Consider the following 15,774-nt stretch of genomic DNA (forward strand, 5'->3'; position numbering starts at 1 on the left):
ATATATCATATATATATATCATATATATATCATATATATATCATATATATCATATATATCATATATATCATATATATATATCATATATATATCATATATATATCATATATATATATCATATATATATCATATATATATCATATATATAGAATATGTATATATAGAATATGTGTATATATAGAATATGTATATATATAGAATATGTATATATATGTGTGTATATATGTATGTATATATATGTATATATGTATACATATATGTATATGTATATATATGTATACATATATGTATATGTATATATATGTATACATATATGTATATGTATATATGTATACATATATGTATATGTATATATATGTATACATATATGTATATATATATGTATACATATATGTATATGTATATATATGTATACATATATGTATATGTATATATATGTATACATATATGTATATGTATATATATGTATACATATATGTATATGTATATATATGTATACATATATGTATATGTATATATATGTATACATATATGTATATGTATATATGTATACATATATGTATATGTATATATATGTATACATATATGTATATGTATATATGTATACATATATGTATATGTGTATATATATGTGTATATATATATGTGTACATATATGTATGTGTATATATGTATATATATATGTGTGTATATATGTATATGTATATATATGTATGTTATATGTATATGTATATATATGTATGTTATATGTATATGTATATATATGTATGTTATATGTATATGTATATATATATATATATATATATATATATATATATATATATATTTGTATGTGTATGTTATATGTATATATACACACACACAAACACACTACGTCACTTCTCAATTTGCTTACCTGCAATTAAAGCTTCAGAAGGTGGTGGAGGGCGTGACTGCCGAGACCAGCCCCTTATCCTCCAACTTGGAGAAGGGCTGCACCTAACTGCTGTGGTCCCTGCTGATCCAAATGGGACAGACAAAAGACAAGAGTGATAGTCAGGAGGATCTTTCATGTGATCCAAGATGTCCTAGACAGGGTTGTTACCATGGTTGTCTTCTGATGGAGAAGGCAAGCCTTGAATAGATATGAGCGGTGGATGCCTCAGTAGCTTAGCTCAGGGTCCCGCAGTACTGATGCTAAGAAAATTCTTGGGACAAAGAACAAACTCCAAAACTTTAGTTTAACATCATCTTTTAGTATTGGCTCAGTTCACTTGGAACCTTGATGAAGCTATAAGGAGGTACTATCAAACTAGTTTTGGTAGATGGAAAACTGGAAAAATTGGGTTCGATACCATGTGATATAAACATGGTTTTTGTGGTTAATTTTGAAGTGCAGAAATGATCAGTGGAAGGTTTATTATCAAACGTTCCTATTTATCATCATGTATCCACTGATTTATACATTGCTTTTCTTTCAAATATGTTTTTTGTCATTTCCAACCCATTTACAAGCATGGTAATTAAGCTGGGCTGATCAGGCTGTTGCCGTGGGCATTCAGTTGTATTATTATTATTGTATTTCAGATGCCCCTTTGAAGGTTAATCTCTAAGTGAGGAATCAGCTGCTCTGCACAAGTTAATGCTTATCTAATGTACTTTCATTGGCTACTTATTTGTCCTAATTATGAACTTTGAAGCACACACAAGAAATAAAGGTCAATCATTCATATTTTCCACAGAGGTGCACTTGCCCTTGTGTAATTAAACCAGAACTTGTCAGACCTCCATATATAATTACCAAATGATTTCATGATGTCAAAACACCGCTTTTTTTTCCAAAATAGAATCTAGATTTGCTGTCAGTTGGCCAATCCTTGAAAACACTTTAATACTGTAATTATGTTAATATTTCTCTCTAAAGTTCTTCACTCTCTTCCCACCAACAGAAAAGTCTTGCCTCCTTGTGTGTAGGAGCAACAAGGGTTTCGAAGTGCATTTATCGCCTTCATTACATCGTCACATCAACCAAATGGTGTTTCACAAGATCAAGAAAGAAGATTTGGAATTTGTATGTTTTGCATATTCTGGATCTTTCATTGATATAGTTGTATTTTCTTTTTGTTCCCACTACATGTATTTCAAATGTACACAGTACTTTGTGTTGTAGCGCTAAATAACTGTACTACTGTCCTGTTCCATACATTTTAATAACAGGTCAAGGTTAGACATAACCAGTTAGCTGTTTTAGTTGATTTTCTGATTATCAATGTAATACTTGTTCTTTGTATTCAGATGGAGAGTCTGGGCCAAGGGACATTTACCAAGATCTTCAAAGGGATCCGAAAGGAACTCGGAGACTACGGACTTGTGCACCAAACAGAAGTAGTCATGAAAGTTCTTGATCAGACTCACAGGAATTATTCTGAGGTAGGTCCTATGCAAGGTCTTCAGTGTACATGACCACTAGTGTGTAATGCTGGAAACTGTATTTGTCACTTTTCTGTAAGTTAATGGAAAACCCAAATTTTCCTGACTTTGCTTCTTAAATGGTCAGGAGTGGTTATGTCCGTGGGCGAATCACTTTCTGAAATTTTTGTTGCATATTTCATATAACACGTTGAAAGGGAGATTTTGATCTTGCTTGCAGACAAAGCAATGCCCGTGATTGCATTATCTCTTTGGCAGATATAATGAATTTGTTTACTCTCCCATTTATTAGGGATGAGCCAAAATGTGTATTCCTTAAGAGTGTTGTGGTTGTGACAAGTCCGAGTAACTCATGAGTGTCACTGTCCGTGGTCAAGTGTTTTTACTTGGATGGAAAGTCCTCATTGGCTGTCTGTATCCCACATGTTATCTGATAGGCAGCTGGCCTGCTGCCAGTCACACATAGAGTTGTCGTCCGTCCAGCAACACGCGCGCGCGTGCACACACACACACACACACACACACACACACACACACACACACACACACACACAAAGCTGAGAAGCACAGCTTGCTGCAGCTGCCTCTGTCATCACACAGAACATAGACATAGACACATTTCCTCATTGCCAAACTCAGACCCAACTTGACAGTCTTCAAAATTTAATTCTCTCATGACTGTTTGTACACTGTGAAGGATTTATTCCTCCATCAACCTGTCTCTGTTTGGAAAATAACAAATAAGCAGAGTGCTGAAGGTGACACGTACCTGGTGCTTAGACACGGCTGAATGACGCTTGGCTTTTTTTTTCTGCCTGCGTCGGATTGTAGTGTAAAAAAGCAGACCAGGTGTGTTATTAAAAAAGCAGCGAGCATGGCATAATCCCCAAGTCCACATACACACTGTCAGTTCATTGAAACATTCGTAAACAAAACCCATCTATCATCTTGCCTGCAAATAAATAACACTCCTTTTATTGCTGTCCTATGCATATGTACATGTTCATGTACACACACACACACAGTCTCTCTCTTTCTCTCTCTTTCATTTTATTTTATTTGAAACTCTTCTTTACTCAGGACAGTGAGTAATATTGAGTGTAATTTGTCTGACAGTGACACTTAACCAGCAGTCAGCTACTCTCAAAGCAGTCAGCATCAAGTCAGGGGCAGTAATCTAAGACTGTTATGTGAATAGTTAATTTAGTCTTCTGATCAAAAACATTGATCACAAGCTTAATCTGAAGCTTTTTAAAAACTTTTTCTGATCAGTGCCTTTTAATGTCTTGAAACTCAATTCCACAAAATAACGTGTATCCACATTAACCCGCATGCACTCTTGGTTTAAACCCCACCAATTTCTGGATTAAACCCCCCCTGAGTAAAGATACAGATATTTTTGGTGGTTCCACAGATATAGATGACGGTGTACTTGCTTATCCATTTGTGTTTGACTTCTGAAATTTGCACCATCAGCCCTACTGTTTTACTGACATGTTGGCCAATATACAAACCCATGTCCTGAAATCAGCCAAAATGATATGGATTGTTTTATTTGTTAACATCATTTGTCAAGCTAAAATTTCCAATATTATCTGGTTCAGCGCACAGTGCTGAAATGTTTGTGTGTGTGTGTGTGTCTGTATCGTCTCATGATTGTGAACTGAATTTCTGTCATGGGACTTACAGATATTTTGGTTCTTCCATCTTTTCACTGTCTTACAGTCTTTTTTTGAAGCCGCCAGCATGATGAGCCAGTTGTCCCATAAGCACCTGATCCTTAACTATGGTGTGTGTGTCTGCGGAGAAGAAAGTAAGCCAGATACACACACACACACACACACACACACACACACACACACACACACCTTCTCTACTGCCCTCATTTGTCCTTACAGTGAAACACGCTATTACACCTGCACTCAGTGCTGATACAATGAGTTAATTTGGCAATGATGTCAAGAGTCGCCCTTGCTTCACAGTAATCTTGATCAGCCTCTGTTACCTCGAGGCTCAGAGCAGTGATTCATCTGGTGGGCATGGTTGGTTATTCTTAGGAGGATTACAATACTCTGCCCCAGAAACTATCACCATATCACCTGCCCATCTCTCTCCTCTCCTCACAAGACCTGGCCTCATGAATTAGCTGTAAATAATTGATAGTACTGAAACGATTAGTACTAAAAGTCAACACTGAAACATCCTTGAACTAAAAAAAAATAATGTAGTGTGTGTGTGAGTTTTTCTTTTTCTGTGTTTCTTTTTATCACACTATGCTGGGCAGCAGCTTTCATTGGACAATATCCCAGCAAGGCCTGGAAGGGAATTCCTTGAATTTTTAGAAGAAATGTCCACTTGCATTGCAGTGCTAAACCATCCTCATTTTAACGCAGTGGACTGCTCCTTTGATGTCTCTCTTCTAAAATAACAGAGTAGAATTACAAATTTACCCTCGTAATATCATGAGTTTATTCTCATAAATTTTTTTTTTTTTTTTTCTCATAACAAGACTTTACCCTCAGCATTTCTAAGTTTTTTTTTCTCCTCAATGTGGCCATAGTCCCCCATCGTCTAAAATCGTTTTGGTCACATCATTCAACATACACTGTGACGTTCTGACCATCTCTTCTTTTTTTTTCCCTTTTCTGTTCCCAAATTTTCCTCAGGAAATGGTATATGGAGCATATTTTGTGGTTCCTCCTAATTGGTGTAATTGACCAAATCTTTTGGTGTATTTAAATATACAGTCACTGACAGAAGTCTTGTCGCATAAGGACAAAGTCATGTAAATTGCATAGAACTTTATTTCTTATCAATCAGTTGTGACAATAAATGGTCCATTTTAATGTAAAGGGCTTTGACATTCATTACTGGGTGCATAATGAAACCGTCAAAAATCGTCCTGATGTCCGCAGCCTGATAAAGCCTATAACATTTTTTTTGCGAGGAAAAATGTCTTGTTGTGTCTTTAAATCATTCAACCACAGATCAGAGCTCCACCTGTGACAAAAATTGTAATTAACACATTCCCAGCTGTGTACTTCAAAAAACAGCACACCAGCACCACCTTTATGTGAAGTGCAATCCGACCTTTGACAACATGCTAAAGATTCAACCACAGACCGAAGTGCTGATCATCAAGAGCCTGAGGACCAAGTCTGTTGTTGTGATGGCAGACACCTTTAATTTATCCAAATCTCAAATGGAGAGGATAAAAAAAAGGATTTGAAGAAACTGGTGACCTTCAGGCAGACCCTGTAAGACAACGGTTCCAGAGGACCGTTTGTTACTTCGGCAGTCCAAGGCCAGCCCTTTTTCAACTGCAGCATAACTACATGAGAACTGGTCACCAGAAACCACTGTGTCCACAAGAATAGTTCATCAAATTCTCTCACACAGTGGTCTCCATTGTTAAATTAGTGCTCACAAACCAGCATTAAACAGAAGACAACCCAAAAAAAAAAACGTGTTGCATTTGCCGTGGCCCACAGCTCAGTTTGCAGAAAGGATGGACAGAAAAGTGGCAGAAGGTTGATTTTTCTGATGAATCATCCTTTGAGCTGCATCCCAATTGCCACAAATACTGCAGAAGCCCTGTTGGAGCCAACATAGACCCAAGATTCACCCCCAAAAAAAGTCAAGTTTGGTGGAGGAAAAATCATGGTTTGGGGTTACATCCAGTATGGAGGTGTGTGAGAGATCTGCAGAGTGGATGGCAACATCAACATTTTGAATTATCAAGAAATCCTTGCTGCCCGTTACATACCAAAGCACAAGAAAGGGCGAATTCGTCAGCAGGATGGCGCTCCCTCTCATTCTTCAGCCTCCACATCAATGTTCCTGAAAGCAAAGAAGGTCAAGGTGCTCCAGGATTGGCCAGCCAAGTCACCAGATGTGAACATTATTGAGCATATCTGGGATGAGATGAAGGAGGAGGCTTGGAAAATGAAACCCAAGGATCTTGATGAACTCTGGGAGTCTTCCGAGACTGCTTTCTTTGCCATTCGAGATGACTTCATCAATAACTTATTTGAGTCAATGCCGGGACATGTGGATGCAGTCCTACAAGCCCATGGCAGTCATACAAGACATGAATTCTTTTTCCCAAGGCACCATGACTTAATGATCAGATGTTATCGTAGCACATTTGCGTATTCAAAATAAGGTATAATTTCTACCATATGACTTTTGTCCAAGCAAAATCGGACGTGACTTTATTCTGGTACAAGAAACATAATCTAGAGGCCTTCGTCTTTCATATGAGCCATTTCTGATGTCAATTTATCAACTGCTAGCCACATATTTGTTGTTACTACAACTTGGAAAAGCGACAAGACTTTTGCCAGGGACTGTATTTCATGTTGTATATAGCTTCTTACGCTTTAAACATTTTTCCTACTTATCTGCTCTTATTTTGTTTCTGATTAACACCATTTGTTTTTGTAGTGTTGGTAATTGATGAGCCATTGTGTTGGTTTTTAATGTTGCTTAACAGTGTGATGTTACATCTCAAGGGTTTTTATCCTCCAAATTAATAATTAATTTCCATCAAAAAAATACATATGTGCAGCTGGTAGGAGTATTTTTTTAGAAATTAATGTAAATGTCAGTATTTGGTCTTGTTTCTCCTGAAGTCAATAAATACATAATTACAAGCAGGATAGATTAAAATTGGTATGTTTGGTATATGACTTGTAATCACAAGATCCGCAACTTGCTTTTTAAACGCAACTGTAAAATGCTGTCTCTCAGACATCATGGTGCAGGAGTATGTGAAGTTTGGCTCTCTGGACATCTACTTGAAGAAGAATAAAAACTCTGTAAACATTCTGTGGAAACTGGAGGTGGCTAAACAGCTGGCCTGGGCCATGAACTTCCTGGTAACTACTCATGAATACCTACCACTCACATTTATTACTTTGGAAACCGGAAATATATATTTAAAACATTCTCTCTATTTCTTACCTGCAGGAAGAAAAGCAGCTCGTACATGGAAATGTCTGTGCTAAAAACATACTTCTGATCAGAGAGAGGGATCGGAGGGCTGGGAATCCTCCCTTCATCAAGCTGAGCGACCCTGGCATTAGCATCACTGTCCTGCCCAAAGATAGTGAGTTGATATCTCGTCATCGATGTCATGTACTTCCCTTCTGCAAACAGAAAAGAGCAGTAGGTAGCTATGACATAAGGCCAGGCTTGCAGTTAGTACCTGCTGAGATTTACTGGCTGACTTTGACGTATAATAAAGGAAAATATGTTTTAGTTAGTGTAGTGAAGTCTCCAGTATACAATAAAGATAAAGAAATGTGTTTTATTGTGTTGTACTTGGCTTTGTTTTCTCCTTAAATGGAAAATTGCAGAAGTGTTTGGAATGTTTTCAGTCAGTACATAAAAGAGAAACGCTTCAAAATGTTTGCAGTTGTTTTGTTGAAGCTAGCAAACTTAATTACAGGGGAGTTGAATGTTCTTCTGTGTCATTAGTCTTGATTGAGAGAATCCCATGGGTGCCCCCTGAGTGTATTGAGGACCTTGCCAATCTCAGTCAAGCTGCAGACAAGTGGAGCTTTGGCACCACCCTATGGGAGATCTGCAGCGGTGGGGAGAGGCCTTTAGTAACACTGGATGACACCAAGGTAAGGCTGGTTTGTAAAATATTCCCTTCGTCATCTTTGTTTCACCTGCAGATTAACTGATGTAATGGGCATGTTCATTTGATCAGTGAAAACAACTGTTGGAGAACCGTAGCTGTCATTGGCTTAAAACAACAAAATATAGAACAAAACTAAATTCCAGTGTTGTCAGAGAAAATACTAGTGATTCGCGACAGTGTGATGTGTTTACTGTCTAAGTGGATGACAGAAAAAAGGTGAATATAACACTCATATGATGTGCCCTGTGTCTGAATCTAAATTCCAGCTGAACATAGTGATTCGGATTTGCTCACCCTCTGCCCTGAAGCTCTAAATAATTCTCCAGCTTTGATTCTGTCCGCAGTCTTGAGGAGGTCAAGGCAGGTTGTTATGTCACCCGTACCCATTAATTGCTCACTGATCTAATATGATGACACAAGTTTTGTGTATGTTTTTCATAGTACTTAAAAACTGAAGAGATATTTAAACCTGCCCAGAGGTTTCTGTTTGGTATGAGCAGAAGTTTAGGTGGAAACCTGTATTGTCCCAACACAGCCAAACACATACCTTTCAAACACAGTTCCTACTGCCAATAGCCATCATAATTGTGAACATATTCTGTGTTCCAGAAACGCCTGTTCTATGAGGACCACCATCAGCTCCCTGCACCGAAGTGGACTGAACTGGCTAATCTGATTACCAGTTGCATGGACTATGAACCCACATTCAGGCCAACATTTCGTGCTGTTATTCGCGACCTCAACAACCTCTTCACACCCGGTTGGTCCATACACTTCATCAAGCCACCCAGTCAACTGTTTCTACTTATGTCACAACAGGGAATCTGGGTCACACCGGCATGGAATCCTAAACCTCTCCACACTCTTAACTTTTGAGTGCACACATTTATCTTGGTATATTGGAAACATGTCTTTGCTGAGTGAACAATTCTGAAGTAGAATGACATAATAAGTGCATGGATGCCAAAGTCCTGGTGGACAGATATAAAGGTCCAATTCTGCTTTTGTATAAGTGTTGTTTCTTCCAGCAGATGATAGTTTACCTGAATTTTTAAAGTGTGTGTGTGTGTTCCATTGTTTTTCTAGACTACGAGTTGATCGTGGACAGTGACATCCTTCCAAACAGGACAGTGGGCTCTGGTTGGACTTCTGGGGGCTTTGAAAATCAGGAACCAGCTCAGTTTGAGGAGAGACATCTTATATTCCTACAGCTTTTGGGCAAGGTGAGTTTTCAAGATGCGGTCAACCAATGATAATAAGATTAGACTTGTGACAAGATAAGTGCAGTTTTTACATTATAACCAGATCAGTGTTTCCTCTAGGAATACTGGTTTGAGTTGGGGGGGGGTACCTGCTGTCAAACTTGACAGGCTATTTTATGGTACCCAGATGCCATATGTTTATCAAGTTTGTCCTGGCAGGGAGACTATAACTGGCCAGGTCTTCCTCTCACAACTGCATGTTGATGCTTTCAACATATTGGACAAAAAAATGATATTTTTGCCTGCTTTTCAGGCAGTTTGAGTTGATGTGACGTGTTCTGCTGCACTCTCTCCATCACTTTTAAGAGACAGTTGAAGACTCAATTGTTCAGAGAGCACCTAGGCACTTAACATGACTCTTCTCCTCTTTGGGGTAGAATAAGTCAGAGGGTCCAAGACACAGCACTTAGTGATTATGTAGCACTAACTGTGTTGTGTGATTTTGTATGTCTGTTATATTAAAAAAAAAAAAAAAAAATTTAAAAAGGGAGGGGGGCGACACTTCTTCTGCCACTAGATGGCAGTACCTGTGACCAAATCACAACTGAAGCACTTTTGCGCTTCCTATGGACTTTTCCTTAATTAGGTCTAAATTCTTGCTTGTGTGGGACCTCCCCACTATATAATGGTAGGGGAAACACTGATGATGAAACTTTCATCATGGTAACACCACTTTCACTGGAACTCAGGAAGAGGAAACTCTACCTGTGGTCTATGTTAGTAGTTACAGGACGGTTGTGTACAGGCAGGTCTGACTGCAGCTGATCCTCTATTTCAGGGGAACTTTGGCAGCGTGGAGATGTGTCGATACGATCCACTTCAGGACAACACAGGAGAGGTTGTGGCTGTCAAGAAACTCCAGCACAGCACTGCAGAGCACATACGGGACTTTGAACGAGAGATTGAGATCCTGAAATCTCTCCAGCATGAGAATATTGTCAAATATAAAGGCGTGTGCTACAGTGCAGGTTGGTTATACACTAGTTAGCTGTCACACTTGAGAACTCGTTTGAATCACAAGCCGATTGCAACTCAGTGAACATTAGTTGGACTTAATGGATGTGTTTCCCATGTTCCTATGTATCTCACCATGTGTCATTAATATTGTGGTTAGTGGCTTTGCACCATGTATAACTGTTTTTGTCCATAAAGATGTCCGTATGTTACTTGGGCTACAGCTGTTGTATTGTTAGATGAACAGTGGATTAAGCAAAGCGAAGCTTGAATCCTCTTCTAATTCTAATTTCACATCAGACAAACTTCAACTGAGTTGTTTTCTGCCAGGGCGCCGTAACCTCCGTCTGATCATGGAATATCTACCCTTCGGAAGCTTGCGCGATTACCTCATGAAGAACAAGGAGAGGATCGACCACAGGAAGCTTATGCATTACACCTCTCAGATCTGCAAGGTAGTCGTCCATCCAGTTTGCGCCTTGCTCTCTGGAGCCCTCCGGGACCACTGAGGAAAATTAATTTTTTGGTTCCGATCTGTTGGCACAGGGTATGGAGTACCTGTCAAGTAAGCGGTATATTCACAGAGACTTGGCAACACGAAATATCCTTGTGGAAAGTGAGATGCGGGTTAAGATCGGGGATTTTGGCCTCACCAAAGTTCTGCCTCAGGATAAAGAGTACTACATGGTCAAAGAGCCAGGAGAGAGCCCCATATTCTGGTAAGACTGTCATTTATATTTATTTATGTATCTATTTTTTATGATATATGTAATATTCCATGTGTCTGTACAGTGTATTTTTCCTCTCATTAGCAGAAGTAGTTTACCACCTTCACGATGTAGATATTCTATAAATAGTCCATATTTTTAGTAACACAATGTGCTGTTTAAAGGTACGCCCCGGAGTCACTGACTGAGAGCAAGTTCTCTGTGGCATCAGATGTCTGGAGCTTTGGAGTGGTGCTTTATGAGCTCTTCACCCACAGCGACAAGATCTGCAGCCCTCCTGCAGTAAGTGATGAAGCTGCGATGGGAAAACACCCTGCGTCATAAATCATCAGCCGAACCTATAAAGGTTGTAGGTCACACGATGGCTTAGGTCTTGTTATTGTGAGGTCTTTGTTAAATTGGGGTTGTATACGGTGAAATGGTCAATCCACCTAACCTGCCGCAGCTCTGACTGGTCACTCTGTTTCTAGACTGGAGGGTGAAGATGGTTAGTACAATAAACAGTTGTCCTGCCAGCAATGGATATAACTAGCCAGCAAAACATTGTCAGCACACACGTCAGCGATACATCTTGTTTCGGTGATGTCCTCTTGCAAGAAAATGGAACTAGAAAGACTTGTTGTTTCCCCCCCCCAAAAAAACGCCACCACAGACATGCTTTCAGTGTAATGCATGCATCATTACTTTTGGGACTAAAGTGAGAAAAGTGTGGATTTTTTTTTTTTTTTAAATCATGTTGTTATGGGGCATTTAAACTTACACAGATAATTTGAATAGCAAAAGAGACCAAATTTGTTTTCTGGCAGGAATCGTGTCGTTTCTAAGATATAAAAGAAATGTAAAAAACAAACGCGTAACTTTAACACAAAGAACAGTTCAACACAACTGACTGACAACTGATTTTAGGGATTTGTGTTTTGTAAAGGTATCAAACCTTGACAAGAAAACTGTCAGCTCACCAACTGAGATGTCAGAAGCAGCATTTGAAAGGAACTATTCCATTTATGTGTATCAACAACAAAATTAAAATGGTCTGATAATTCAAACAACACTCATAAATAAACCGTTACTACATACACATACAAAATTGCAGAATTTCACCACTCACATCATTGCTGTCATGTCAATTTTATTGCTCAAGTAAATCTACACATTTCATCATTTATAATCATCTTACTGTTCATACTTTTCAATCTTGTCCGTCACTTATCTCCTCAGATATTTATGTCCATGATGGGGAACGACAAGCAGGGGCAGCTGATTGTCTTTCATCTCAATGAGCTCCTCAAATCAGGCAGCAGGCTGCCTCAACCCCTGGGGTGTCCCACAGAGGTACGTACATCTTCTATTGTCTTGTCTATCAAGCCCCTTTCACACTGCACCAAAAGCGCGGATAAACACGGGTGTTTGGGCTCTCTGAAAGGGTCGCCTCGGCATTTCGACCTGTGTCCACCGACCCTCCAAGCGACCCGGGTGTTCTGCAGTGTGAAAAGGGCAACCTGAGTTGTCTCAGGTTTCCCGCGATGTGACCCGTTGATGTAGATCTACTTTCCTGTTGCATTTTGATTTTGTCACTGTGCCGCCTGTCAGGCTGTCATTGTGGAAGCACCGGACAAAAAAAAAAAGTTTTTAAATTTGGCCGGGCTGCGCTGCAAGAGCTGCTCGCTCGTCTCTCAATAAAGTTTTGGCCCTCTGCCATAAGATCAGCCTCCCTGTTGATGTCCCTGAGACTCTCTGACAGGCAGCGATTCCACTCCTTTTTTTCAAACAATTTACACGTGTATGATCTGAAATATGAAAATTGCAACGCACGCAACCACAATGCTAACGTTCAACTCGATGACGCCCATGCTGTTGTTTGTTTACCTCGCAGTGTTCCAGTGCAATTTTATGTGTAATGATGTCATTGTCAGCGCGATGACGTACGAGAGAGAAAAACGCAGGCACGCAGCCCTCACAGTGGGAGCTCAGACCCGCGTCTGCTGGAAGCTTGAATGCGCCCTGTGCGCTGAATGAATTCTGAAAATGTGACAATGCTTGTCTTCCTATGTCACCAATACTGGAGGTACTTCAGTTACAGGACATAAACAACACCCAGAATGAGATTGGCGGGTGCAGCAGCAGGTCTGCTTTTGGATTTGTTGTGATGAAAACACACACCTTCTCTATGGAGACCGCAGGGTTTTCACTGGTGAACTGCACCAACATTAGCAAGTGTCTTTGGGAGAGAGAGTGTGAGAGAGAGACGGGGATCATTTACATACTTTTAGCGCAGCAGAGCTAAGGGTTTCTCCTTCATCTAAATTGAAACTACATCACCATTGATACCCCAGCTTACACGGACCTGCATGTGTCTGGTTAGATGTAATGTTCGTAAGTGAATACTAAAACTCTTTAGGACCCAAGCTAAGTTCCTATGTTGTGTCTGCAAACAGTTTAAAGTGAAGACAGTTAGACATCCTGCTCACTCTCTGCACATTCCGTTCATCAGACATAGTGAGCTACTCTTAAAGGAGCTACACTACTGTTGCATCACTAATGATGGGGCCTTGAAAAATGAAGATATACTGACAATCCCATGTGTGCATCTCTTTTTATTTTTAAATGTACAGATTTCCTTGTATTGTAGTCTGTTGTCGTGTTACCAAAATAGCTATCTTAAAAATTCAGTGGTGTTAGAACTGACAACCAAGAACTAAGTGAAGTGTTACATGGCTGCTTCATAAAGGATGAATTTGGTTGTAATCTAAGTACAGCTTGACAGAGCTAGCATGGCTCTGAACTCATGTTTTGACCTGATTGTTGATAGTCTTTGGTTGGGTGTTTATACCTGAGTCCTAATGGCTAAACGGGGAACTGCAACTCTTTGTCATCTTCCTGCTCAGGGTAAATGAAAATTGCCAAACAGGTTGATTTATAGTAGCTAACTTAACATCAGTCAAGACATCAGACAGTTTTAGCTTGCAGTTTAACTCCAGTCAGTTTCATTCATGTAGAATAACAGACATTGTCTGTTTACAGAGCCTGTACTACCAAGTAGGATCTTCCCTGTTTGTATTGTTTGGCAAAGCAAATAACCTCTGTCATGGATAAGTGCTACCATGAAGGTGGTGCTCAACGTGCTATATCAAGCCAGTGTTTCCCACCCGTTTGTGTGAGCATTCACATGAAGGGTGCTACGTCAGCACCTGGATGACCAGTCAACAACATGGGGAGGAGTAGAATCCTTCACAAATATGAGGCATGTAAATCCATAATGCAGACTAAATCAGCAAGAAGGAGAGCTGGGGAACAAATAGCCGACCCTGGGGATCGGAATTAATAGACTTCTAATATAACTGTTAATCAGCATCAGTAGATCTGACGATGATCACCATTGATTGACCTATGGGTGGCATAGATGATCTGATTTCAAGTATTAGTACTGTCTATTGGTGTCACACCCTCAGGTGCAGCTGGGTTTTAAGTCATAAATGTGCCAGTTGTAAAGAAAAGTGAGTCCTAGTTCGTGAGAATCAGAGTACAATCCATCTCACTGGCTGCGTTCCTCTGACTACCATACATAGATAAAGATGCTCGTCAGGAAATATCGGGGGGGGGGGATTCTGTAAATTCCCAAAAGACCCCCCCACACACACACACACACACACACACACAAACTCACACACACACAGTCCATACACTGAAGTTAGATTATTGATGGGTAGATAATAGTGCTTCGTATTGCAAGCATAATTTGGTTGCTTGCTCATCTCAGTAATTCACCAAGAAGTAATCTAGGCAACCAGGTGCTGTATTTGTTTTTATTTTATTGTTCTCACCTCATTGACAGTTGAATTTGTTTTTGAGGTGACATTTTTTTTCCTGGTAATATCCTTCCTGTCTCTTTCTGTCATTCAGATTCATGAGATCATGGAGGAGTGCTGGGACAATGACCCCGGCTTGCGTCCCTCCTTCAAGGAGCTGGCCCTGCGCATTGACCTCCTCAAGGACAGTATTTGAATGAAAATAATCAAACAGAATCACCTGAAGTGCCGTGCTCCTCTGCAGCCGAGATGCTCTTAATGTTGTTTCCATAATTTGGGACACACTAAAGCAAGAATGTGGAGCAGTTTAGTGGCCTGGTGCAGAAAATGGCGTCTTGGATGTGACGTGGAACTCATGGAATGGACAAAATGCATTTGGTCAAACATTTTGGATAAAGTTTCTAGAATACTTTTGTGGAGACTGTGGAGTCCACGAGATTGCCAAGCCTAAAGCTAGAGATGCTTGTGTCAAAGGAGCTCCCTTTGTGTGTGTGTGCGCGTGCGTGCGTCTGTGTGATCCATACATACAGCTAGCAGGGCTAGCTCTTGCCATCCCCTTTTCCTTCTCAAAGAAAAATGGACATATAGAGCCAATTATTTTCTATGTATGTGTGTACATATTTACAGTATATTTGTGTACATATGTCCAGAAAATTTTTATAATTTGCTGAAGCTGGAGATTAAAGCCCTATGTTGGTTTGCATCAGTTCTGCTTTGAATGTATTTTGGGTTATCAGTCTTCAGTTATCCCAGGAATGTTCACTCAGAGCTCCTTATATGGTCAGACATTACGTGATGAATACAACAATCATTCCATTTCTTAAAGCAACACAGATTGATTTCATTTAAACGAGTGACCACTGCAGTACTTTTCAGCCCCTGCTGGCACTGAAACAGTAGAGTTTGCCTTCAGGTCCTACGAATGTAACAGAGACCAAACACTACAGGGAAAGTACAGAATGAAG

At 39.7% G+C, this 15,774-nt stretch overlaps 1 protein-coding gene across 2 annotated transcripts in view; it reads left to right on the top strand.

Moving 5' to 3' along the window:
- jak2b (Janus kinase 2b) overlaps positions 1-15,515 on the top strand; it is a 31,966-nt gene extending 16,451 nt beyond the window's left edge. For both annotated transcript variants that reach the window (XM_086206687.1, XM_086206688.1), the window contains exons 11-24: positions 1,929-2,050; positions 2,275-2,409; positions 4,135-4,222; positions 7,162-7,289; positions 7,381-7,519; positions 7,891-8,042; positions 8,669-8,819; positions 9,146-9,282; positions 10,100-10,289; positions 10,606-10,730; positions 10,822-10,994; positions 11,168-11,285; positions 12,222-12,335; positions 14,904-15,515. In XM_086206687.1, the coding sequence (XP_086062813.1) occupies positions 1,929-2,050; positions 2,275-2,409; positions 4,135-4,222; positions 7,162-7,289; positions 7,381-7,519; positions 7,891-8,042; positions 8,669-8,819; positions 9,146-9,282; positions 10,100-10,289; positions 10,606-10,730; positions 10,822-10,994; positions 11,168-11,285; positions 12,222-12,335; positions 14,904-15,005 (1,874 nt within the window). In that variant the 3' untranslated portion in view covers positions 15,006-15,515. The remainder of the gene's footprint in view (positions 1-1,928; positions 2,051-2,274; positions 2,410-4,134; positions 4,223-7,161; positions 7,290-7,380; positions 7,520-7,890; positions 8,043-8,668; positions 8,820-9,145; positions 9,283-10,099; positions 10,290-10,605; positions 10,731-10,821; positions 10,995-11,167; positions 11,286-12,221; positions 12,336-14,903) is intronic.
- Positions 15,516-15,774: the final 259 nt, after the last annotated feature.

Source organism: Aulostomus chinensis, chromosome 6 (assembly GCF_037954235.1).
Source record: "Aulostomus chinensis isolate RoL2024-O1b breed Wild chromosome 6, RoL_Achi_v1.0, whole genome shotgun sequence".
Classification (NCBI taxonomy): Eukaryota; Metazoa; Chordata; class Actinopteri; order Syngnathiformes; family Aulostomidae; genus Aulostomus; species Aulostomus chinensis.